This window comes from Fringilla coelebs (genome assembly GCF_963513975.1).
Source record: "Fringilla coelebs genome assembly, chromosome: Z".
Lineage (NCBI taxonomy): Eukaryota > Metazoa > Chordata > Aves > Passeriformes > Fringillidae > Fringilla > Fringilla coelebs.
The window spans coordinates 37,849,186-37,876,593 of record NC_140031.1 but is presented as its reverse complement, the minus strand read 5'-3'; the positions used below and the strand labels follow the sequence as shown (position 1 = coordinate 37,876,593).

General features: G+C 37.5%; 1 protein-coding gene across 1 annotated transcript; it reads right to left on the bottom strand.

The window, feature by feature from the left end:
* Nucleotides 1-59: 59 nt before the first annotated feature.
* NAA35 (N-alpha-acetyltransferase 35, NatC auxiliary subunit) lies at nt 60-27,408 on the bottom strand. Its single transcript, XM_084225710.1, has 23 exons — nt 27,307-27,408; nt 25,910-26,053; nt 23,138-23,171; nt 21,571-21,685; nt 20,376-20,450; nt 19,060-19,227; nt 18,147-18,213; nt 17,390-17,433; nt 16,748-16,798; nt 15,934-16,017; nt 15,017-15,131; nt 14,351-14,529; nt 13,253-13,312; nt 11,941-12,047; nt 11,647-11,713; nt 10,314-10,412; nt 8,891-9,069; nt 7,102-7,238; nt 6,069-6,136; nt 5,689-5,829; nt 3,984-4,106; nt 2,831-2,911; nt 60-2,362 (listed from the first exon to the last, which is right to left on the bottom strand). Exons 2-23 carry the CDS (start codon nt 26,031-26,033, stop codon nt 2,303-2,305), a joined length of 2,178 nt encoding a protein of 725 aa, XP_084081836.1. The 5' UTR covers nt 26,034-26,053; nt 27,307-27,408; the 3' UTR covers nt 60-2,302.

Genomic DNA, 27,408 nt, shown 5'->3' with positions numbered 1-27,408 from the left:
ATATTGATTGTTAAAAAGCATATATTCTAACAGTAAAAAATAGACAGTGAAACACTATAATCAAGTTGAATGAATAGCTTTACCAGTATCAAGTTAAAAATTCCAAAGAATCAAACACTTAAGGGTAATTAATATATTGCCAGAGGATTATTTTAAAACTAATTGTTTTGGCTGTGCTTCTGTACACTCCTGGGCTTCTCCTAGCCAACTGGATGTTGTCCTCCATAAATACAACCACCTCTGTACAAAGCACACTCGTAAAATGCTGATGGCAAAGGGTCTGAAAACATGCATAAGAGCAGTGTTCAAACTGAAGGACTACAGTTTTATTCACAATGACTTCAAGTGCTTCAATCTAACTCGGGTGGTAGATTTCTAGTAGGCAAGAGGCCTGTATGTCTACAGTACAGAATTTTAGACTTAAAAGACCTTTAGTTGAACAAGAGATTAATTTGGAACTGTGGTGTACATAGTGTTGTCTCTCACTAATGTTTTTAGTTGTGTGAGGCCTTACTACTTTTCTCTAATCACCTTGGTGTTATATTAGCACTTTGGTTTGGTTTTCTTTACAACTGAACTTGACTCATTTAGGTAAACATTTAAAAATAAACTTCTCTGGTATACTGATGCAATTTTGTACAACTCATCCAGTTCTAATTGTAATGAAAAGGGGAAATATTATTATTGCTATTTTATTGGTTCCACAAATCACATGTAATTTGCTTTTTCTATTCCTTTCTGCTTGCTTTGGAGAAATAACAAAGGCTGTCCTTGAGCTACTGTCATGTAGTTCAGGATCTTGAAGATAGTCACAAAATCTTTGCTATTTACAAGAAGCCAGATGAATGTTCTGTGCCATTTTACCTCTGCATATTCCAGGCTTTTTATTCCTTTGGCAGCTATATGGAAGCATTCAAGTATATTAATCATGATGATATGCAAACATATAATATGATATGCCATCTCTTTAGCAGAGAATTTGGAGAAAACATGTCTTCAGGACAGTATTTCTGCTTATTTCAGGAAGCTGCAAATTGCTGGAAGACAAGTGGGTGTTCCACTTCAGAGGTTACTCATTCTTTTCAAGCTCTAGCTTGGCAGTGCTGCTGCTCAGGGGATGAAGCTGAAGTGATATTAATCCACAGTAAAATCAGGTGATAGGATTAACACCAAAAACTGTCCTATATGGGAAGTATGGAGTTACAAGCTCATCCCTACAGTGGAAGTCACTGTACACCAAAATGAAGAATTGTCATGTCCAACAAGGGATTTGTTTGTATAGCCTAGGTATGACTTGGCCAGGGCAAGGTCCGCATTTTTTCCTTGCTTGTAGCAAAGGAAAAACATTTTTCCTTGGTTGCTCTTTTGCTACAACACAACAGCTTACCCTCTATTATTTCACATCTGAAAGCTTGGAGGGCATAACTATTCCAGGAAGGCAGGGATAGGTTTGGGGCTTCTCCTGTTTTGGAAATCTACCTGAAAATTACTACAGAAGACAATAGGATGCAGCAGCCCCATTAGTGAAAAATGGAGAATAAAGATCATGCAAATGTAGCAATCCCTTGTTTGCACGAGCAAATACTAGGATTGTAACAAAGTTGCAGAGTTAGTAAAATAGAGTCTTCAGTGTCTGGTGCTATTGCTAGTGACTACTGGAGTGTCTGCTGTGCAGATTCTCCAGCACTTGGAGAACAAAGACAAAGGAACAAATTCCAACTAGGAATCACTCACTCAGTGGCTCAATGACTAATTTTCATCTGATCTTGATCTCTATAGAGATCTTTTTAGCTTGGAGGATGTGGTGAGAAAAAAATCCCAACATTTCTTTACTTGCAAAGTGAGCAATTCTGATACAATTAAACAAAAATACAGAAACTCAAAATTTCTCCAAGTGACTTCACAAATGCAGAATTGCAGTAGCTTAGCTGTGCACATCAGACATGAAGCTCTATTGCATGATTTTTATTCACTTCCCAATGCACCACTTTGTCAGAACACAGTAATAAAAATTATTTATGATCAAAATCTATAATAATATCAACTAAGATACACTTTTTTAATAATACAGTTGATTAAAATCAGCTTCACACATAAAATCCAATAAACTTTATACAAACCACTTTAAAACAGCAGTTGTCATTCAAATCACATAAAGGCAGCAGACTACAGATATTTCGCGGGACAGCAGTTTTATCCTGGACGTCCCTTGTAGTCTGAGTGCAGCACTAGTTATTCCCTCTCCTAGAGCTGGTATCTGCTACACAGATATTCTTCAGGTATTCAAAAAAAATGTCGTACTTCAAACAAGCTTCACGACTGGGAAGTATTTGTGAGGAGAGAAGTCAAATTCTGGAGGAACCTATAAAGAAAAGATTTAAGATTAGACATTAGACAGCAGTACTACTGCATTTAATACTTATTATGAGAACAACCTGCAGACAGAAAAAAAAAATTAAACAGCAGCAGATTGAAAAAAAATCGATGTGACAGCCAGCATTCTCATGACTGTTCACACAAGCTGCTGTTAAACTTGCTTGTTCCTACTATTGAAGAATACCCTTATAGTCTATGTTGTCCAACATGCTTTTCCCAGTTTTTTCTTGGAAAACATTTTTAGGTTAGAATTTTCCATATTTAGTTAACTACAACAAACTATTTCCAGGGGAAAAATAAGTTACTTTCTCTGTTCTTAGAGTAACTATAGCTTGAATGTTCTCATTTGGCTCTTAAGAGATCTGTTCATGTTGGGAAATCTCCAGGTCACTGAATCCAACCTTAATGTATGTATTAATACATTTAATGTTAAATTGAGCGGGCATTTCCTTACCTTTGAGTCTTTCTTGTGGCCTCCCGCCAGCAGCTTCATGACCACAATATTGGGTTTTGCAACTTTTAGAATTCGATTGACCTAAACATAAAACAGAAGTCTTCAAGTCAAAGCATTTGACCTCACAAGATAATACTGTAATGTTGATATGTTGGTAATACTGTTATGTTGATATTCCATTATCAATACAGGAGGTTCTCTTACAGAATCAGTTTAACAGAGTGTTTTGGATTTGTTTTTAAATACAATAGCTGAATTAATTTAATTAAGGGTGCATTTATTTTAATAGTCACTTTTTAAAAAATTCAACAGCCCACAGAAACCACAGATTTAACAATTCTTGAACAAAAACATGGGAACTACAGCGAGTTCTATGCCACTCACAGATAATGGTATAGATAAACTCTAGGCATCAAATCCTCAACATTGATAGAAACTCATGTATGAAACTGGTGGCTTTTTTCAGGGAAGTGCTCTGGCTGTGCTCAAAACAACCTCTTAACTATCTTGGCCTCAAATACATAGTTCATGTGTGAGTACCACCATGATCCAGAGAGGAGAAAGTGAGTCCTAAATTCTAAGAAGGACCTAATCCTGTAACTATTCTTAATCTTCTTAGATGTGACAGAAAAAGCATCCTCCTTGCTCCAAAATACAGTCACAGACACTTAAGATTTTAGGCTGTGGACAAAGAGGGAGAAATTCCTACCCACGTTTACAGCTCAGTGCTGAGAAAACTGCTCCAGGGAACAAGTGCCAAACACAATACTCTTTTCATCCTAATGATATTCAAACCTATTTTCCCCACCTCTCAGGAGTCCACCTGAATTACTAGATTCCAACTAAGCACGATAAGCATGTTATCACTGGCTAAAAGTGCTGTGCTTTTAGAAAGGGGCTAGAAGGCAACATGCAAGGAAATAAGCTGCTATCCAGCATCTCAGGTCCTCAGCAGAGAGCTATTTTTTAACAGCGAGCACAACTTTATGCTAGCTCATGTACTGAAACAGACCGCTGTCTACCCCTTAATCAAAGCACTCAACTTTGCTCACCATTTTGATGAAGTGCATTTTGCATCTCAAGGAGATCCAGCTGAAAAACCCACTTACTCTATTTTGAGCAAGTACTCATTTTCCTAGTATTTCAGTCTTACCTCATTGTCTGGATTCGGAATATTCTCAAGAATCATTTTAGCTTGCTGGTAGTGCTTGCTAGCTGCCATGTAGAGATCTGATGACTGAGGAGGTGGGCTATACTTATTTAAATCAGACATTTCCTAGTGTGTTACAGAAATACATAAATACATGTTAAAACATATAAAATTGAAAGTTAAAATTGCCAGGAGATTTTTTTTCATCACATTACTGTATTCAAGAGAAGAGTTATGTCAACTAAATACTACTTAAAAAATCAAAACTGAGGTTGAAAATATTTACTTAAAATGGCAAAACCCGAGCCAGAACACAATTCTCAACTATTACAATGCCACAAAACATGATGAAATTCTCATAATCTTTATAAAACAGCCTCTTTCTTGAACAAGTTGCCATTCATTTGCTTTAACAGTGGCACGCAACAGGCTATGATATTACAGGAAAAAAGTAGATAAAGTATATTGTTTATGCAAAGCTATAGCATGTCAGATGCTGAAACTGTACAAAACTTTGTTTTATATGATTTTGATTCTTCAATTTTTTTTTGTTCTTGATTACAGATTAAAAAAAAAACCTTTAATGACAAGACCATGATAATTTCTTAATTTCCATTACAACAGTTCATAACATTAAACTGGGGAGATTAACTGGAATAGAAAATAGCATTGTTTTAGTACAGACTAACCCCACAAGTGAGACTAATAACCAGCTGGGTGAGCAGCCAGGAGTACTGCAAACACCTAGTTCAATATGAGCCACAAGGTGGTCTTACTACAAATCAGACAAGCCTCATATAGGATTATACAAGCAGAAGTATGGTCAGCATATCAAGGAAGGTTATCATCCTTCACTCAGTATTTGTGTTCTGTTATCTGAAATACTGCATCCAGGGCTGGATCCACTCAGTTCAAGAAAGATTTTAAGACGTGGAGATGGTTGGGGCCTAGAGCATGTAAGCCACAAGCAGAGGTCAGTGGACCTAGACTTTTTCAGTTTCATAGGAAGGATGCTAATGGGTAATTTTAATAGCAGCCTACAACTACTTGAAAGGCAGTTGCAAAAAGATAAAGATTCCTTGTTTATAATGGCAAACAGTGAGAGGCCACAGTAATTGTGGCTTGGTAATTCAGACTGGGCATTAAGAAAAAAAAATAGTGCAGCCCTCAGTTATCCTGTGACTTAAAGGACTAGAAAAAAGTAACTGGATCACATTTAACCAAAGAGGTTGGAAAATCTCCAGCCTTGACTTTTTTAAGATTTGGCTAGACAAAGACACAGGTAATGAGATTTATAATGCTACTTCAAGAAGGAGGCTAGACAAGACAAGCCTTCACTGGTCCCTTCTAAATACTACTCAAAACTAATTTTTTTATTTTTCCATTTGCTTGCTGCACTAATAAAAGCATGCTGCTATAATTGACCACAGCCAAGAAATCTGTTAATAGACTTCCAAGAGATTTTATTTTCATGCAACTCAACAGAACCATCTTAAATTGCCATATCAGACCAATTGCTAATCATCTAAGTTTATAAAGACTTCAATGCAACATATCTTGCACAAAACTAAAGCTAGAAGTCCTTGCCATTGTGACATAGCTTCAATGTGAACTTTCAGGTTCTTTTTACCATGACAGTGATATTTAAGCAGGTGAGTAAATGACTTCTCCTAAAGCATGGGCAGCATCACGTTTGAAGATTACTCACTTTAAATTGTAGGTAGTGCACTGGAGGTGGTGTTATAACACTGTTGAATGGAGCAAATCTGTGCTCATATCGAACTTGTTCACTATCCAGTTCAAACTTAGGTTTTCTTACTTTGCCATCCATGTCAAAGGCAATCATTGTCTAAAAGAAAAGGATAAATATAGGGAAAAGTATTAGCTTTATGTCATATTTTGCTGTGAGGAAGATCAAAATTATGATGTAGGTATAACTGGAAGGACAGAAAAACTGTAGAGAATTTACCATAGAAAATTATAAATCTGAACTTAATTTCCAGCAGCACTACAAAAAAAGAAGGCATGCAATGGATGCAGGATCCCTATTACAGAAAAATGTAAACAAATAGAACACAAATGAGTTACCTTGTACATCCCAGCACACATATTTTGGTATGCTTGACTCATAGTGATCTCTCTGCTCAGAGGGCGAACTGCAAATTTTACATAAAAATACATTTTCTTACTTCAGTGTTAAGTACACGTACTTATTTCAGATCAGAGGAGATCTTCCAAATTTCCAGAGTCATATAACTGTTAATTATATTTTAAAGTAACTTAAGTATATAAAGCCTAGACATATATTTCTGCTCACCTGACTCTTGGTTACATAAAAAACTTCAGGACACACCTATTAGTACACCAATTAGTGAGATGAACACAATTGTACTCTCAATGGAATAAACTGGTCAGTGGTATTCCCATGACATTCTAAAACACTGAACAACAGCCTCAAACTTACAGTCTGTATGCAAGAGACCTAGTTCAGAGATCTTTTTGACTTCTAGGGCTAAGACGTTAAAGCACTTTTTATCCTAATAATCCTGACAGCATTCTTTTACATTTCCCTTTAGTTTCCGTTGTTTAATTAGTGCCAAACTGCCCAACACTTGGCATCTCAATTACATTAGTAATTTTCTGAACTTCTAGAGACAAGGGAATTCAGTTGATATGATCCTGAGCTGTTCATATCCAAGGTGGCAAGGAAAAGAAAGGGAAACTCACCATTGTATAATTAAGAGACATGCTTTAAGAACCTCTAAAGCCAAATAGAAATTACAGAAGTAGGCCGAAAGTCTAGTGTTTGAATCTAGTTACAGTCACTAAAAGCATAATTCTGTAGGAATTATAAACTCTGAGAAGGTCCAAGACATAACACAACAGATGAAACTATATATGGTGAATATAAATGAGTTTGTGTTTTTCTGAAAGATCTATTTGAAAGTAAAAAAACTAACTAAATAAATAGGAAATTCTTAAAAAGTTTGACATTCAGCCTTCATAATAAGGATATTTTTCCTACCCATATCAGTGTTGGCTGTTTAAATTTTGAATTTTAATTCTACATGGTTGCTTGAAAGGTGAAAAACAGACGTGTTAACACTCTACACCTAGGTACCTTTCTTCTTTTTCTTCGTTTTCTTACTACTACGGCCTTTCTGTTGTTCCTCCATTATCCTCTCCTCTGCCATTTGAGAGCTGTCGGCGCGGCTCAGCGTTGACATCAGCCAGGCATAGAGGAACTCGGAGAGGTACCTGCACAGAAGCCGTACAGAGCTGTTACGGGCTGCAGCGCACCGCGCACTCGTGCTGCGTGCGTCCCGCCAAGTACCAAGGCACTTGCTCCAAGAGGTAAAGGACATATCCTAGCAAAGGACAATTCCTATGGGCCATGAAAACTCTTTGTTTTTGTTTTGCATGGCTGGAATCAACATGTTTCTCTACATTTGTGTTCTGGTTCAGATTCAACCACAAACAGCTCACTCAAGGTATGCAAGCTTCTTACACATTTACTGTGTGAAGTCTAAGCCTCTTATTTCAAAACTCCTGTAAGGCCAAATTTTTCTAGAAATTTCCCCACCAAATCAAGTGGGTTTTTTTTGAAGATACTATGTTAATACCTTTTCTACTTTTGTTATGACTTGTTATTCTGAGAAACAATATAACTACTGACTTTTTCAAGCATTATAAAGCTGTGAATTATTACATAAAGGGGCCAAGCCCACAGACACACAACATCCATATGCAGTTCTTTCAGAGTTAAAGAGACAACTTTAGAACATTTTTTAGAAAGTGGAAGCAAGTCCAGTAAGTATCTTACTTGACTTCAAATCAAAAGGAATAGGGGAAAAAGAAGAGAAAAAAAAATTACCAATTTGGAGCACAATAAAAATGTAGTAATAGTTATAAAAATGTTGTAATCAGAAGAAAAATTATGGAGAAATTCGAGTTTCATTTGCACATTACCTCTCAGAAACCACTTCTCCTTTTTCCTCCTCAAGTAAGAAAGCAGTTGACATGACAATTCCAACTAAGAGTGGTTTTATAAATTGGTAGAGGGAAATATGGGCAGGTAGAAAAAATACTGTCTCTTACAAAAGTTGGTATTACTTATTGAGTTACTAATTGAAAAAGATTGTCATCTTCTGGTAACTTCTGAAATATTACTTTTTTCACTTAATACTTATTCCACTGCTGAAACAACGTAGAAAGGGAATACATTGAAGTTTGTGTCATTTGCACTGTTTTTATCTTTCAGTAAAAAGGCTTATAGCTTACATAGGAGTCTCTAGGTAGTTCAAAAAAAATTTAAAATTCTCTTTTGGCACAAGCCATTAACTATGAAAAGTAATTAATGTGAATGGAAGTGTAAAAATGAAAGTATTCTGTTTCTACATAATGTGATCATTTTCACTAAAGGTGGAGGATGTCTCTTCAAATATACCCCAGATAAGAACTTAATTTTAGCTAGTCAACTTTCAGATTAAAGTTATGACTTTAAACTTTGCAGAACTTTTCCAGAATACTAGAGGTCAATAAGACTAGTGATCCTGATACTACAAAGGCAGAAAAGAATAAAGGAAATTGCTTTTCTCCTGCATGCTTCTTGTCTACCAAAATCAGCACACATTTCATTCATTGTCAATAAAAGACCCTCTGCCAAAACGCTAAACAGAGTGAGAATTACTATTTCAGGGAAAAAAGGTACACTATTTAGTAAGTTTAAAAAGCTAGAGACCAACAGATTTTTTTTCTCCACTTGTAATATTATAAATAGGTGAACCAAACACAGTGTTGATAAGCTTGAGACTATAAATCATATTTGAAGTCCCTCCTTCAAATATATCTAATTATAGCTCTCTGGGAGCATCCCTCCTCAAAGAGTTGTCAATAAAGCATCTTCTTACCAGTAGATGTAGTAATATTCATGCATACTGTAAAGTTCTAACTCAAAGCCACTGAGAAGATACTGTATCATAATACGAAGGTTGTGATATAGGACCCAGGTGCCCAAGCAAGCCAAATGTTGCCTTTGTGGTTCCTGCTTCAGTAACATGCTATGAAGCGCTGCATCTACTTTCTCTGCCTGTTGAAAAAAACAAATAAACAAAGGAGGAAAAATATTTGACTGAAACAGCACCTGGAGCCAGAAATAAAATCTTAACAAATTGGGTAGGTAAATTTATGCTCTGGATTGAAAGACAGAAATAAGTCTACAACTGTGAGAAAACTGGAAAAATACTGACCTCAGTAAATTCTGCTGCACAGAACAAAAATTTTCGACACAGTAATATAGCAAGAACATCAGATAGGTAAAATTTGTAATTTTAAAATATATTTGTATATAGATCATTGGCAGTCACATGAGCACAAACTCAGAACCCATTACATTGCTGGTGTTCATTGTTCTATACTGGCAATAATTACTTCTTTTTAAAAGAAAGAAAAAAAAAATCTAGCTGCATTGAAAAAATAAATGTGTAAGCTTTATATGCAAGAATCACACTATGTTCCACCAGAGTAACTAAAATATTGCCAAGACAAATTTTGTCTTAAGTAGTAAGTTGTATGGAAGACAGTCTCTCTCAGTTGGAATATCATGAGTAAGCCTAAACCATCCATATAACCTGCTACAAAATGAAAAAAAACACTGTCTCAGCTACAATACCGCAACAAACTCTATCCATCTTGAAGAAAGCTGGAGCGCACAAAATCTCTCTCCAACTCCAAGTTCCTCAATTGTTCTCCTTGCCATATACATCTTGGGAAATACTTTATTATAATATGGCTCTCACTGCTAAGGAAACTTACTTCCAGCAAGAGAATATATTTTTTCTTCTCATCTATCCCCATCTTGAAATGTCCAAAAATCAGTCAGAGCACATATTTTTAAGAGATTTTTTAATTTTCTTTTTAATAATTATCAAATTTTGCAGTTTACATCTTATGTAGGTATAAGGCTGAATTTTCAAAGGCGTCTTGTAAGCACACCTTGTCTATCTCCCCCTGGTTGCATCTTGCAGACTGATAATGCAGTCTGCAGCAGGATAGTGACGAAAAGCTGTCCAGTTACCATTAAATTACATCACAACAGGTCATTCTGAAGTCTACTTATTGGACAAAGCTAATCTTAAAAACTGCAGTATGTTTTTGTTCATCTAGCACAAAGTTTTTGGATGAATCCTAACAATTTCTTGTTAAAAGTGCTAAATTTTAGGAGTCCTTGTTTTAAGGATTTTTCATCATTCATTTAGAATTTAGTACCTTGCTTCACTCTGGCATTAATATACCTGGAAAGAAACTTTGCTGGCCTGCTGCCTTGGACATTACCTCATCTTGTAGTGTGGCAAATTCCTCAAGGATGTGACCTAGTTTATCTCTCTGACGAGCTCTGTTGTGTCCATGGATTTGAATCAGACTACAGAATGGCTGAAAGAAGCAAAGTGTAATTTTAAATTACCAATACAACTTTGAAACTACAGGAGAAGTACTATGATGACTATTTATTTAGGCACCTGGTTTATACATCTATATTAGGAGGCGGGTTCCTTACTACTCCCTACAAAGTGCAAGTTAGCAAGAAAGCAAACTCTATGGAGTGATGCAAGAGCCAAATTCTCTGCACACAAGTTGATGTGTCAGCATCCTTTAGGAAGGTCACCAGAGCAAAATGCCTGGGGCTAAATAGGTATTTCTTACACCTAAATCCATGTGCCCAGGTGGTTAAGGTGGCTGGTGGCATCCTGGTCTGTATCAGAAACACTGCGTCCAGCAGGACCAAGGCAGTGGTTGTCCCTCTGTACTCAGTACTGGTGGGTGAGGCCTTGCCTCAAAACTCGTTTATTTCTGGGCCCCACACAACAAGAGAGACACTGAGGGAGCATGTCCACAGCAGAGCAATGGAGCTGGTGAAGGGTCTGTGTCACAAGCCCTGTGAGGAGTGGTTGAGGAAGTCAGAGGGTGTTTTATTTTACCCTGCAGAAAAGGAGGCTCAGGGGAGGCCTTATCACTCTCTACAACCACTTGAAAGGAGGGTGCAGCCAGATGGGGCTCATTTCTTCTGTCAAGTGACAGGGCAAGAGGAAATGGCCTCAAGTTGTGCCGGGGGGGTTTGCGCTGAATATTAAGAAAAATTTCTTCACAATGAAGTTTGTCAAGATTGGAACCAGCTTCTCAGGAAAGTGGTTGAGTCACCATCTCTGGAGATACTTAAAGGATGTGTAGTGGTGGCACTTAAGGGTGTGGTCTAGTGATGGACTTGGCAGTGCTGGTTTGGACTCAATGAGCTTGGAGGTATTTTCCAACCTAAATAATTCTAATTTTCTTAAGATCTTCATCATGCCACAAAATCTTAAACTGAAACTGAGCAGAATATTAAAATAATTTTGTTTTTATTCGTGATATGCATTTGTGACATGAAACTACTCTGTAAATAGGTGCAGATTTCTTGTAAAGTGAAATGCTAAATAAAAATCTGGAAGCAGAAGAAAACCAACAATAATTACACCAGATTTCTATAAGGCATTACCAATTTAAGATGGCCAACTTCTTCAATTTTGCCTTCAGGTCAGGTGGGTAAAATAACTTGTCTCATTTTCAAATGTATGCAAATCTGCCAAGTTCTCTCACACACATACATGTTATAATTGGAAAGAACACTTACCCGAACACAATGTGTGACAAAGGAATCAATATAGTCTTTTGCCTGGTGGTTATTATAAAGACAACACCTAAAAAGGAAATATCCATGTACATACATATTTCTTATAAATGCCACCAGTCTATGTAGCACAAAACAAAAAAGAAACACGAGTGCAGCAACAGCAACTAATTCCTTCATATGGAAGCACTATGTGCAAAATGTATGTTTTTTGTACAATTTTCATTGCTCTTGTAAGCAGAAATATCTTTTCATCAGACATGTAAACACATACAAGTACACTCAAGATCCACTTACTTTGGAGAAAGTACTGGAGGACTGACAAAAGATCTTAAGGCATCTTTTACCATGTCTTGCATGAGATGAGTGCCAAACACTTTCTTGTTATCTACTAGGAAAGTTGTCTAAAAGTAAAGATGTGTTTTTAGAAACATGTTTTAACTTAAAAGTAATGCTCTAGAATTACTAATAGAAAGCTCCGGCAGTACCTTTTTTATATAATAAAATTGTAAGATTACTTTAAGAATTAAAATGGTTGAACTAGGTCCAAGGTTAAAGACTCAGAAATACTGAGACCTGACACTGCTGTGGTATTCCCAGGACACCTCAGCTCTATTACTTGCATAATAGATTGCATGCAAAATAGTTTAATTTCTTGGATGATAAATCAGACATTTCTGAAGATTAGCAAAAAATATGTGCCTTCTCTGGACACAGATAAGGATGTATCTCCAGACTACTGTTGATGTTTTTCAATCCCTCTGGATGCTACTACGTACATCAGTCATGTCTGATACTCATTTAACGTCCCTCCATGAGTGCTGTGTCCCTTTCTTACACAGTTCTTCAGCAGTAGAAGAGAAAACTCTGCTGTCAGGCACCGACAGGGATCACACATGTAGTGGAAGGTGAGAACACACACATCAGGAACACATTTTACTTGCCCACAGTTATAGTCCATTGGCTCTACACATTGGTTTAATAGTGATCAAATGTAAAGAAGTTCTGGCATCTAGGGGCACCCTATTATTCTGCACCAACCATCAGTTTTACTATTGTAGCAATAGAAGCAGTCTGTACATTAAGTTCTGTCCAAAAAGGGAGATGAATACAAATACCAGCCCCAAAATGGCAAAGCACATGGAGAGCAGCATAAAAATGTGTGTACAGGCACAGCTTTTTGGTGGAGAAAAAAAAATTAAATGCCTTCTGTTTTAATTAGGATGTACTAAAATGATCAAAGCAACAGTGTTTAAAAATTAGTTTAAAAAAATAGATCAAAACATAAGCCTCCATATATAGAATCACAGAATGGTTTGCAGTAGAATGGACACTAAAGATCATCTAGTTCCAAACTCCCAGCCATAGGCAGGGACACCTTCCTGGCCTTGAATGCTTGGTGGAGCATCCACAATTTCTCTGGGCAGCCTCTTTCAATGCCTCATTGTCCTCATAGCAAAGCATTTCTTCCATAATACTTAAATATCACCAGAACATTTTTTACCACTTAACTATTATTAACTTATATACAAATTATTGAAATACATAAAGAACAGGAATTTATAAAGAATACAGAAGTATTTCATTAATAGACATAATTAGGACTTGCCTGTAACAGGGATCTTGAAAGAACACATGGTGACTGCTCACTAAACTCACAGAAAAAGTCCTAACATATATGTAGGAAAAGAAAAAAAGAAAAATCAGGTTAATATGCCAATTCATATCTGTATAAATATACACCCAATCATTTTTACACACACACATGCACCTTTCCTAAACAAACATATACAGCTGTGTAGATACGCCCATATTTTGTTTAAAAGCATACACAAACAGCATAGCTTACACAACTTGAGAACAGAACATGAATAGTTTGAACAAAACAAAATATATTATTTGTAACAGATTTGTAATTGCAGAAGATTTTCTGCATTACCTAACAAAAAGTTTTCTGAATTTTCAAATGCTACAACTGGAGAGATGAGAGTACAGAGGAAAAAAAAAGTACTGTGAGATTGTTAAGATCATGATGTAACTATACTAGGTATTGAACAAAACTGAGAATTGATTTTAAAAAATTGATTGAAACCCAGGCAAGGTTTAATGGTACCAGGTGCTTCATGCAAACACTCCTTTCATTAATTAAAGGGAAATAGGAAGATGTGAGGTTTGTTGAAACTGTATCTCTTTTATCAGTGAATGCATGGATACCAAAAAATATTTCAAGCATTTAAGTGTCTTCTAATAAATGTAGGCAGTAACTAAGCAGGTGCTCATCTTCATGCCTATTTAGGGAACACTTATTTAGCGCCCTCTTGTGTTATATGCACATGTGCAGAATGCTTAATGAGTTTGAAAAAAAATCAGACATATAGCAAAGAATTATGTTCTGTTGCTGTAGAAACAGCTGTTCAAGCAAAGAAACTTGCTTGGCCTTGGCCAGTAAGACACAACTATTTAATGAATTACAAGAAAAGTGAGATGTTTGAGAGAAAAAAAATCTTTATCAAAAGAGGAAGAGTAGTAACTATCAGGAAGGATAGTAAATTTTGAAATTGGGCCCAACAGTTAAAAACACCAAATACAAACGTAGTGTCCAGTTTTCTCTCCAGTGAGCAAGAGCATGCATATATGGAATGATTTTTTTGCAAGTCACATGTTCAGATCTTATTTCCGGCAATAAATAAGAAATATTCACGCTTACCAGTATACAGTGCAAGTTACTTAAGTTGACTACTTCACATACAGTTTTTATTCGGTCTATTAGTTTGGAAAAATAATTGACCATTTCTTCCCTTTTAATAATTTTTGCATATCGAGGGAAAGTTGGTGGCAGCAATCTCTGATTAACAAGTGGCTCAAACCCCATCATAATAGGATGATCTAAAGAAGGAGGAGGGGAGAGAGATAGAAAAAAGCTGCATATAAGTTGTGTTTTCAGAACCCCCTTCAATAATACAAATTATTCAATTAGCAAAAATGAATTCTTTAAGTGACAGTTAACTTCCTGAGACTCCAACCAGAACAATGATTACTCTTTAAAAAACCTGAGTCCTCGTGTACAAACAATGAAGTACTGTTGCCTATTTTAAAATGGCATGTACACTGATTCCAAGTGCAATGCACTTAATCAAAAGTTCACATTATCTCTGGCTTTGAAATGACAGTGTTGCTCTCAGGAGAACCATCACCTGGTAAAATAAAATTAAAATCAAACAATGCAAATCTGTCACAACTTGCATAACAAGTGTTTTAGTTCAAAATAAACAGTGATTTCAACTTTTTTTTTTGTTTTAATACACAAAGGTATTTATGTTTATGAAGGGATCATATCCAGCAAAGGAAAAAAATCGTGTAATTTGATACATACCTCCTTTAGTGGTATCATTCTGTGCCTGCATACCATGATGCAGTGAATTGTGTATGGCAGACAGCAAGTCAGCTGCCTGAGTCATTAGTTTCTGAGCTTCTGCAACTGCACTCGTCTGAAAGGCAGGAAACAATTATAATCATTACAAACCAATACATCTTGACTATCTAATTAATGTTAGTATAAAAAAAGAAGGAAGGCATTAAAATTCTGATATTCTTACATAACCAGTTATGAAAAAAACCAAAACAAACCAACATTTTTGTGTGGTAGCGTATTTTATGTATCTGTACATAAATTCAATGCTGTATATTTTGCTGTGTAAGACTTTACAATAGTTACAACTGAAAGTCTTGTACACTGTGCATGAGAGTCTGCTTGGGGGGGCACATTGTTCTAGCGCTTTGCCTTAAAACATGAAGTTCCTTCCCCTCAGCAATGAGGAAATCTTATATTCAAAAAACAGGTAAATTGTAGGGAATGCTATTAAATTCCTCTTCTCAGACCACCGATATCTAGATATAAATTCCATATCACAAGGAAAGAAAAGCATACAGTTCTTCTGATATTGACAAAATACTGCCCAGCATCAGGTAACTCCACAGGAGGGAACTGAACTCAAACAAGAAGTTTTGCTCATGTGTGAAAAGAGTAATTAGAAATTCATAAATATTTTAAATGTTTTCTAATAAATATTCTCTCTTTCTGCAAGACCATAATAATGCCAGCTACTAGCCTTCCCTGTGTTTCCAACTTTGAACAAAAACCGAGTATTTGCCACTGTAAGGCTTTAGTCAAAGCTTTACCTCCATCCACATCAATTCAAATCCCCTGAATCTACATAGTAATTACCTGATCTTGAAGAATGAAAAATGAGCATTTCACAATGCAAACACAGAAACACCAAATGAACATACCTCTTTTTTCGTAAAAGCTATTAGGACGGTGAGTAAGACGCGGGTAAACTTGACTCTGCTGAAGACAGCTAAACATTGCTGATGCTGTAATAAAGTAATACTGCTAATTACTAAGCAGTAGGTATTACATTATAGAATCACAGAATATCCTGTGTTGGAAGGGACCCAGAAGGATCATCCAGCCCAACTCCTGGCCCACCCCAAGTGCTTAAGTGTGGTCCAAATTTTACTGGACTCAAGAGTTTTTGTGCAGTGACCACCTCCCTGGGGAGCCTGCTGCAGTGCCCAACCACGTTCTGGGTGAAAACTCTGTTTCCTCTGTTTCTAATATCCAACCTAAACCTCACCTGACACAACCTCAGGCCTTCCCCTTAAGTCCTGTCACTGGTCACCCCCAAAGAAGAGATCAGTGCCTGCCCCTCCTCCTCTCCTCACAAAGAAGTTGTTAACTGCAAGAGGTCTCTCCTCAGTCTCTTCATCTCCAGGCTGAACAGAGCAAGGGATCTCAGCTGCTCCTCATTCAGCTTTCCCTCAAGGCCGTTCATCATCTTCATGGCCCTTCTTTGGACACTCTCTAATACCTTAATGACTTTCTTGTACTGTGGTGTGCAGAGCTCCCACAGGACTCCTGCCCTCCCTGCACAAACTGCCACACCAAAAGCCTTGGCATGCCCTGCTGTTTGCCAGCTCTTCCCCATGCTCCTGGGTGATCACACTTCCTGGCTGCTTCTTATATGCATGGTGGTGGTTATGCCATATTTAAATCTCCCATTTACATCCATGAAATCCAGGAAAAAAGCAAACAATTCATTACTTCAAGTTCAACTTCTGGATCTCTCTCTTCTCCTTGTCGACTTCGGGTGCTCTGTAAGGTAAACAAATGTAAAATAATTTACTAAAAATTGCAAAGGGAAGCTACTAAATAAAATCCCTTTGCCTTCTCTAAAACATCCACCTGTTAAATAACCCAAAAAATCAGTTTTCAAATTCAAAATTTCTTTAAATATAATCCAGATAACTTGAATGACTGTCACATAGTAATAGGAACTATTATCTCAGTAAATTCTGCAAATAAGCAAGAAAAATGCATGAACTGTTGACACTGTAAGCTGTGGTAAAGGAAAATTAAGTAACTTCTTTAACATTACATAGTATATCTGCCTAAAACCTGAAAGTTAAATACCTACTTTCTGTGTCTCAGCCCAGTGTTATCTTCTGCATCATAATTCCAGCTTCAACTACTACTGAAGCAACTACTAAGGAGTTCACTAATAAAGTCTGAAGATTTAGCTAGAAGGCAAACTAAAAGCATGTTACAGAAACCATTACGGCAGTCCTTCAAAAACCCCACCATAATGACACAAGCCTCCTTCATTCCACATAATCCAACTCCCTACCCCAAACCTATGTAAGAACACCTGAAATATAATTGACAAGACAAATATGAATACAATACCTTCACTCGTCTTTGCATGTCATCTTCTACATCTTTCAGCATACCTGGAAAAAAAATCACAACACAATTAAAAGCTGAGAAGCATTTCTAGGCACACTACACCGCTAAGGGGAAAAGAAGTTTTATGGGGGAAATCAAACTTAAAAGTGCTTTACATATCCATTAGCCAAAGACTAGACAAAAAATAATCTTGTGAGGAATGGTGGGAATGTCTTAGAACAATCAAAATCAGAATATAGACCAACTGATGCAAACCTAAAGTGTGCACAAGCTTTTCAAAAATAAATCAGTGGAAAGCTCAAATACACATTAAAAAATAGTGCATCAAAAGATTAATGTAAATACTTATGTATGTACTTAATAACATATATATTCATAGCTGTGAAAATGCTAGATTGCTTTCTTTCTAAAGCAGCCTATTTAGAGGACAACAAATTATGAGGCAAAAAAGCAGAATTCAAGCAATGCACTTTCCATTGGTCTGTATCTTTACCATGTTGAGCTCAGGCCTAGCCACTTCACTAGCACATCTAAAAGCACTACTTCTGTTTCTCAGGGACTTAACAAGATAACTGAACCTTTTTTCCAAGGAAAAATACTTTGATCTCTTTTTTTACCAAGTCAGCAATTTCCACAATACAAATAAAAAACTTACCAGCTGAGACCCCTAGCAATTAACCAGATGTGTCTGAAAGCAATCACATGCTCAAAAGAGTAACAGGCTGCTGGACAGATACAAAGAAAGTCCAAACCGTACCTGTAACTCTAAGATCTGTCACACTGTTGGCCATTTTAAATCCGTAAGTCATTGACTGAAAATCTTCCTAAAAAAGAAAAATCAAAGAAGCAATATGTAGTGAAATATAAAAGCTGTACTTACATTTTCAGGTTGGGGTCTGAGGTTTTCCTTTTGGTTTAGGTTTTTCTGGGAGTTGTTTTCTTATTAGGTTTTGGGTCTTTTTGCTCTTTTTTCTCTTCTGGAGGAGTGACTGGGGGTGTGCACGGGGTTTGCTTTTGTTTAATTCCATCAAGTAGAGAAGTCCAGACTTACTCTACACAGCTGAATGCATTCAGAATGAATACACTGAATGACTTTCTCACCCAAATCTAGCTTCAGGTAATTATGTTCTGCATAAATCCTTAATACCAATATGCCCTTCGTATTTTCATCAAGTGACATCCTAGCAATATGTTACAAGAACTATAGCTGCAAAGTAGTATTTGATCCATTTTAGATATAGTCAGCGAGAGTGACTTGTCCAAGCTCAGAGGAAACAGATTGCTCTGAGCACAGAAACAGGACTGTGATCCCATTGCCAGATGGACATTTTAGACAAAACAGAATCATTACTATGTAACATAGAAAAATAAAAAAAAATTAAACAGTTTCACAACTGAAACACATTTCAAATGGTTAACCACTTGCACTACTTCTTGATTAAAATAGTTATGTGGCTCCAGTACTCAAGGAAAATACAGAAAAGAGCATGAAACACCTTCATTGGGGAAAACTGCACTTTAAAGGTATCCAGTCTGATACTTTTAGGATGAACTGCTATTCCTATAGTATCCTCGAATCAAACACTAACAAATGTCACTAATACATTGTTTGACTTGCATTATGGTATAATGTTGCATATTTAACCCCACAGGAGATGGAAAACACATACCTCCTCAAAAACAGCTGCTTTGTTAACCTTTTCTCTGGCAATATCACAGATTTTTAGGATTCCAAGAGCAAAAGCCTTCATAGCAGGATCTTCTATGAAGTCTGGATTATGAATATAAAGGCAAGTGAACACTGTCTGTGCCAAGGAATGTCCTTCTAACCATGTTATCTAGGGAAAAGGAAATGAAATATTTAACTCATGACAGCCAAGTCCTCATCTTTATAGATCCATTCTTTTTCCATTTTACTGCGCTTCAAAGACTCTAAGAAACTAAACCTTAAAGTTGCCTTATCAAGGCAAACTTCCAAGTACCAAATAAGAGCAAGTGAAGGTGTTTCAAGCCTAGAATTCTGGCATTGGATAAATATCTTCTATGAAGTTCAGGTCTAACCCCTGTGATTTAGACATGGAATTATGTTAAGAGAACTTCACATTTATAAACCTTCTCTACATAAATAGGGAATGGAAAATGCAAATGACTACGAGACAAGTCACTAATGTTCTTCGTGTTCTCTCTCTTTTACAACATAAAAACTTCTTGTCACAATCCCCTCTCTCTACTTCCATGTTTCTTTAAGCAACAGGGAAAAATTCTGTAACCTAAATTTCTGTATGAAATACGAAAAAATTAAGTAGAACTATATTTTTAATATGGTCCCCTTTTGGAGAACAGGAGTAGAAAACAAATTATGTTACACTGAATCAGATATACTACGATCTTTACAAATCATTCTGACTAAACTGATTGGAAATTATTTTAAAAACAGTATTTTTGATGTAATTTGAAAGAATAACTGAAAATAATGAGTATCATTCACTGAGGAAATTAAAGCATATACACAGAAAAAAAATTGCAATTAATAAGTAACGGATATTCAACTTATTTTTACTAAATAGATTTATTTTCTTTGTTCAAAATGCTTCTGTAAGCTCAGTCAATTCTGGTTGTACAGAAAGGAGCAACAGAGTGCTACCAGCTACTGCACACTTAGCTTCCAACACAGTCAAACATCAATAGAGAGCAGGCTATCAGATAACATGCATTTATAAAACCAGAAACTATAAGACCTTTTAAAGTTTTTAAGGTGCTACCAGCTATCGTCCACATTTCTTATAGTAAAAAAAATTAAAAATCAAAAGTAAGCCTTTCATTACAGATAATGCAAATAACCAGAAGGAAATTAAAATATAAGTATGTATTTTCTGGTTGGTAAATTTTTTGAGTTCTGCTGCCTTTTTTTTTTTTTTTTAGATGGATTAAAGGACTATATTTTGAAAGCAAAACCATCTAACCTAAAGAAGAGAAAAATGCTTACCAAACAACAAAAACATGTGTCCATTATTCCTACCAGCTCAGGTGAAGTGAGATCCTTTATTTTAATGGTGCCATCCTTAGAAAACAAACAAAAAAACAAACAACCAAAACCCTAAATACTATGAAAGCATACAGGCAAAATACAACTTATTTGTACCAAAGCCAAAAAAGAAATTAAAATTTATTTAAGATAACAGAGTAATTGTATGCCACTGGCTTTACCAACCAGCTTTACAACACGTCTCAAATTCTTAAATACTTTCCATTCCCATCAGTGAATACTGACCAAACATGAAACTACCTAAAGAGAAGACTAAAGTAAGAATTCTTATTTAATACTATCTAAGAAAAGTTTAAAACCAGTTAACTGCTAACACTAAAATCACAAAGCTGTATCATCCTAATAAAGATTGAACAAGGAGTAATATGCAGGACGAACTCTTTGAAGACTGCTTTTTAAACTGGAAATACTTGTAGTATTTTACTGCCTTAAAGGTCAACACCACAAAGGCTGCAAATATGATCACTCGATTTGCCGAATGTATGCAATTCTGGACACATTCTACATGACTTAGCTAGCGTTTAATGGAGTTCTCTGACTCCACTCCAAATGTTCACCATAAAAAAAATACTTTTCCCTCTGAGTGCATTACTTTTTTCTGAAATAACAGCAAGTCTTTCAACCTCTGTCCTCCAATTTACCTTGATCATAAATCAAAAGTTAATCATTACTGTCAATGTTGGTAAATTAATCCGGTTTCTGTTCAATGCTGATAAACTCAAAGAATGATAAAGTGTTAATTTCCAGCTTTTTTAAGGAAGCTGGTTTCCATTCAGGTTAAACAGAAGCTAACCAATACATCTTCATACAAAAGACACATTTTGGGGAAGCACAGAGTTACTTGCAAAACACTGTTGGAGATATATTTACTTGAGGTATCAATAACCAATAATTTCATATTACTTTTCACTGGAAGAGTAATAATCTTGTAATCATAATTGTAATAATGCAGGTAACAAGAAAGGTAAACATTACAAGCTAATTTTTACTTAATTTTCTGAATGAAAAAAGAAACACATAGATTTCAAGAGAAGATTGAAAACACTATTTATGCTGTATTGTGTTTAGCTGTAGTTTGACAAAAAATGTGTATTTCGACAGACACCGTAGGGAAACTCAGAAAATTCACACAAACCTTAATAGCTTGCTCAAAGTTAAGAACCTTTCTGTTTACTTGGTTTCCAATCATACCAGCATCCATCTTGGGATCCATCATTTCAATGGCAGACATGGCTTCAAAAAGACCAAAACTAGGAACACAAATAAAATATATGTGCTGAATGCAATTATTTTATATAAAATAGTCTTTGCAAACGAATGAAAAAGAACATAGGATGAGAAACCAAGTACACTATATTCTGACCACAGAAAATAAGGCATGTGAGCATTAGTACTGATCTTTAGAGGTCATGGTTTTCAGGAAGTTGAGACTCTCTCAACAAATTCTTAGGAAAAGAGATGGCTAAAAGTAAAAGAAAACTATTAGCCTTTCTCTAAGGATGAAGAACACTCCAGAGTGAAATATCCCACTACTATATCTTTGCACACTTGTTTCTATAAACTTCACAGCATCTTCTTAAACATCATGTAAAATCATAAACTGACATTAATTGAACAAGCTGTTCCTTAGTACACCACATCCATAAAATCAAGTAAGATATGTCCCCCATACACTAATGACAATATACATAACATAGACTAATATATATTAAATATACCAGTTTTGTTTAAAATGAGCATGTTAACAAAACTGATGTAAAAAAAAAACCAAACCCTCAGCATGTGACAACATATCGCTTGTGGTCAGGGCAGAAGAAAAAAAACTTGCAGAAGAGCCACACCAAAAGACTTGCCTACATATGAAGAGAGACAATGCTTCACTTTATCACAATGTTTGTCAGAACTCCTGTGACAGGCTTTATAATACAAAAAGTTTATTGCATGTGGCGCAATTAAATTCTGAGAATTTAAATTCTGTATTTGCTCTGAAATGCTCTTATGTATAAAACTACACATGAAAATTTGCTTTGATTCCACTTAGTAACCAGCTGGTGACATCCTTGCACACACTTTTAAGCTAGTTTTCATTTAGTAGCACGCTTCTGTTTTCTGAGCTATTAGTTTAAAATATAATTTTTCTCTTTACTCAAGTAAACACCTTCACTAAGAAGAAGAATTAAATATTTTAAAAATTTAAATTATTTAAGTTTATCATTCTTTAATAAATTCAGCAAATCTTTACCACATGCTTTTCTTCGAAACATACTTTCAATGTGTAGAATTCTCAATTTCTGCTTTAGCATGTTATTTATGTTGCATTAAGGCATACAGATTGTTTATCAAATACTTGATAGTGACATTTGGGGCAACCAGGTTTAAAGTCTTTCTGGCCTTTTTTTCATAAAAACAAGTCCCCTAAGATAGTGCAGTAATGTAATCACCACAGATCATAAGATGTGCTATGAACTTCTGAAATACAATTTCAATCACATTGAAAAATGTAATGTTATACTTAGAGCATCAGATATGTTCAGCATTCATACAGGAGCAGCATATAGACACTACTAAGAATGTATGATATTCTATGTACTTCAAATGATTTATTTAATGTAAAAGTCTAAAAAAGCTTAGCTATTAGGTAACATCAACATGTTTACAGTAATCTTATCTAAAATCCAGAACTATCCCACACACATACTTACAGCTTGTCATGAAGCAGTTCTCCTAACTTCAGTTCTATAAAGGAACAGGACAAAACAAACAATTACAATCATCCTACTAGCACAACTTTTCCAGGGTAGTCTTGTCACGCACCACACTGCCTTATGCCAAGACAATAAGCTGCAGGAAGCAGATCAGGCATTTCTACTTGCACTGGGTTTGCATGGTTTGGGTTTCATAGCTTGTGGAGGGATGAGTACAGGGATGGCTTTTGTGAGAAGCTGCTAGAAGCTTCTTCCATGTCCAGCAGAGCCAATCCCTGGTGCTTCCAGAGACCTATGTGCCGCTGGGCCAATTAGAAACAATAACACCTTGTGGCAACAGATTTAAGAAGAAAAACAAAAAAACCCAAATTGCACAGTTTCAACTGCAGATGGAGAAGAGCTGAGTGAGAACATGGGAGAAGAAGAGCACTGCAGACACCAGGGTCAGTGAAGAAGAGGGAGGAGGTGCGCCAGGTGCCAGACCTGAGATTCCTCTGCAGACCATGGCACAGACCATGGTAAGAAAGCTGTGCCCCTGCAGTCCATGGAGGTCCATGGGAATGCAGAGAACCACCTGTAGCCCATGGAGGAGACACACACTGTAGTAGGTGGATACCTGAGGAAGGGTTGTGAACCTATGGGAGACCGGCAGAAGGAGGGGCCCTCTCCTTGGAGGACTGCATCCTGTAAAAGAGTGACCCACACCGCAGCAGTTTTGGGAAGGCCATTTTCTGTGGGATGGACTCACATTGCAGCAGTTCACTGAGAGCTGCTGCTCATGAGATGGATCCATGCTGGAGAAGTTAATGAAGAACAGTCTCCTGTGGGAGGGACCCTAGGGAAACACCTCCCTTCCCTGAGCAGCAGGAGAAGCCTGGGGTGATGAGCTGGCCATAATCCCCATTCCCTGTCTCCCTGCACTGCTGGGGTAGGAGGCAGAGCTGGAAGAAAGGAGGGGTTGGCAGGAAGCTGTTTCTAAGGAGTTTTTTACTTTCTCATTATCCTGCTCTGATTTTGTCAGTAATAAATTCCCTTCATATCTCTAAGTTGAGCCTGTTTTGCCCCGATGGTATTCAGTGAGTGACCCCTCCCAGCCCTCATCTCAACCCATGAATCTTCGTTAAATTTTCTCTCCTCTGCCCGGCTGCAGAGGGGAGTGAGTGCCTTTGGTGCGTGCCTAGCATCTGGCCCAGGTCAACCCGTGATGCTACTGCTTTTACTTACAAAGCACTTTCAAGACTGAGAGACTTAAAAAAAACCCAGTGGTTAATAGCGTGCCCTCATCCCTCTGTTATTCTAGGAACTAAAGAAGTTTTAGAATTACTAAGCACACAGTGCACTCATAGCACAAAAAACTGATATACTGGGCTGCAGGTCAAGGAGGGGATTCTGCCCCTCTCCTCTAATAAGATCCCGCCTGGAACACTGCATCCAGGTCTGGGGTTCCAGCACAGGAAGGACATGGATCTGTTGGCGCAAGTTCAGAAGAGGCTAACAAAAATGAATGGAAGGCTAAAGCACCTTTCCTGTGAAGACAGGCTGAAAGAGTTGGGGCTGTTCAGCCTGGAGAAGAAAAAGGTCGATGGAGACCATCTAGCATCCTTCCAGTTCATAAAGGAAGGCTAGAAAACAGCTGGAGATTGACTTTTTACAAGAGCATGTACTGACAGGACAAGAGAAAATGTTGTTAAACTGAAAGAGGGATTTAGATTAGATACTGGGAGAAATTCTTAACTGTGAGGATGGTGAGTCACTGGAACAGGCTGCCCAGAAAAGCTGTGGATCCCCCATCCCTGTCACTGTTCAAGGTCAGGCTGGATGAGGCTTTGAACAACACAGTCTGGTGAAAGGTGTCCCTGTCCATGGCAGGGGAGTTGGAATGAGAGGGTCTTTAAGGTCCCTTCCAGCACAAATCATTCTGTGATGATTATTCTGTGAAATAGTAGCATCTGAATAGCCTGGAATACAGCTGCTCCTCTGCTCCTTTATTCAGGTGTCTTAGTCTTTTCCAGGGGAGACTACTGAAAGACTTGCTTTCCCTCATAACTTTTAAAGGAGTTTTTAGATATATTTGATGGGTACAGATATAAGTAATCTATTTCAGATATAAGTAATATAGAGAAATAATTATTTATAAGTAATTTAGACTAATATAGACAAATAATATACAGAAATTCTGTTTATCATTATGTAATATTCTGAGTGGTAAGATGCAGGTTTTATATTTATTTTTCCCTAGTGTCATCATAAAATCAGTTGAAAAAACTGTAAACTAGCAGTAGCACCTAAAAGTAATAAAGGTACTGTTTAAATGGAAGCAACTGATTTCCTATTACTGAGATGCACTGCATCACTTCAAAAACTCAGACTTGTTTCAAAGATGAAAAATGATGCACTGATCAATTAAATAAATTACTGGACCCTGAAGATCCAAAAATATGCAAGAAAGAGTGTTGACTCTGCATGCAGGACTGACATTTCCATTAGGTAGAAGAGACACTAAGAAATCTTAGCAAAGGAAAAAAAGCAAATGTGAAAATGCATAAGATGAAAAAACTTTCATTAAAGAGGTATCTATGTAATCTGGAAGAGGAAACAAAGTGAGGTGGTTCATGATAATTCCAACCTCAAGGTTAACACAGAATCAATGTAGCTCGTTCATCTGAAGCCTGAACCTGGGTCAAACTATTGCTCAAAAGAGCTCAAAGAACTATGCTCAGGCATCCAAAGGATTCCAAGATTTCTCAGAATGAAAGGACTACAACTCACCTCTACAAGCTTCTTCAAAATCCTGGGTTATATCTATCCAGCTGGTATTACTCTTTTCCATCTTGTCAGGCATACCGAGTTCCCATCCTGAATCATCATCTTCTAGTGTAGCTTTCATAACCATGATGCTGCACCTTTAAATTCCTGTCAGAGACACCATATATTTGCACAAATTAGAGAAGGTGCTTTGTGGGAATAAATTTTTTTCTTTTCAATAATCAGGTGAGAATGGAAAATGCACTAACATTTTATTTACACATCTACTGTTAGACAAGACCAACAGAAAAACCCTTATCAATAAAAACTCTTTAAGAAAAAGCTTTTCTTATGCATTGTTTCTTTATAAGTAGCTCGTATGCTGTGAAACCTCAAAAACTAGGGACACCGGAACATGAGCTGTACAGACCCATGTTAAAGTGCCTATTGTCAAATTAAAAATAAAATCAGAAGCGTAACAACAACAGATGCAGATATCACAATTTTCTATTTGTTCTTTTATAGTGTTAGACTATACATCCTTATACATCCTCCTACTGCTCTGCAACAGGAATTAAAAAGATGGTACTGTAAAACTGAAAAAAGACTTACTTACTACGATTTCTTCAACAGAAAGCAGTATCAAGATTGCAGCACTTAACTTAAGCAAGTCAGACTGGATTATAAATTTTAAACTCCACCGACCAGCTACTTCGAACAGGTTCTGCTCTTTTGCAACCTCCCGACACGCGGGCACCCCTGAGGACTTGCACGCTTTCACGGTCAGCCTGCCCGTGAGGTATCAGCAAGGCTGAACTCCCCTCTGCCGACGGAGCTCCCGCAAGAGACAGCTGCCAGCTCGCAAGCTCTGAGCAGCTTAACCACCGCCGCCACGGAAGCTTCAAACAAAGGCCCCAGCGGCAGAGGACCTCCAGGGCACCGGGAATTAACAAAAACAAAGGGGACGATCAAAAGGGTTTTGAACAGCAGCCCTGGGGTCCCCTCGGCCGAGCCAGGCTCATTTCCCATCGGGGGCCGTCAGGTTGTCACCAGTCCTCAAGCGACCGCAGGGACTGCCAGGCTCAGGGGGCTATGGTGAGGAAGTACGTGGGAAATCAGTCGAAATAAATTAAATTCCCCCTTGCATTCAGGGACAATCAGGCCCTTCGGGCTCTCCTCTTCCCACAGGTCACCCCAGCTCCGGCGCTGCTCAACGGGCCCCGCGCAGCCTCCCGGGGACGCCGGGCACCGCCGCCTGCCCGCACGGCTCCTCCGCCCCGCCGCAGAGGAGGGGCCAGCGCGCCGCCCGCCCCGCTGCGGGGCAGCAGTACCGCCGAGGGCTTCCCCTTCCTCCGTCCCTCCCTCGGTGACCCTGCGGGCTCTGCCTACGCCCCTCGCCCCGCACCCTGCCCGGGCCTCACCGCTAAGTCCCACGCCGCCGCCCGCCCGCCGCTCCTGGCTGGGCCGCCGCCGCACACGCGCAGACCCACTGCCGCTGCTGCCGCCACCAGCCCGCGGCCCCG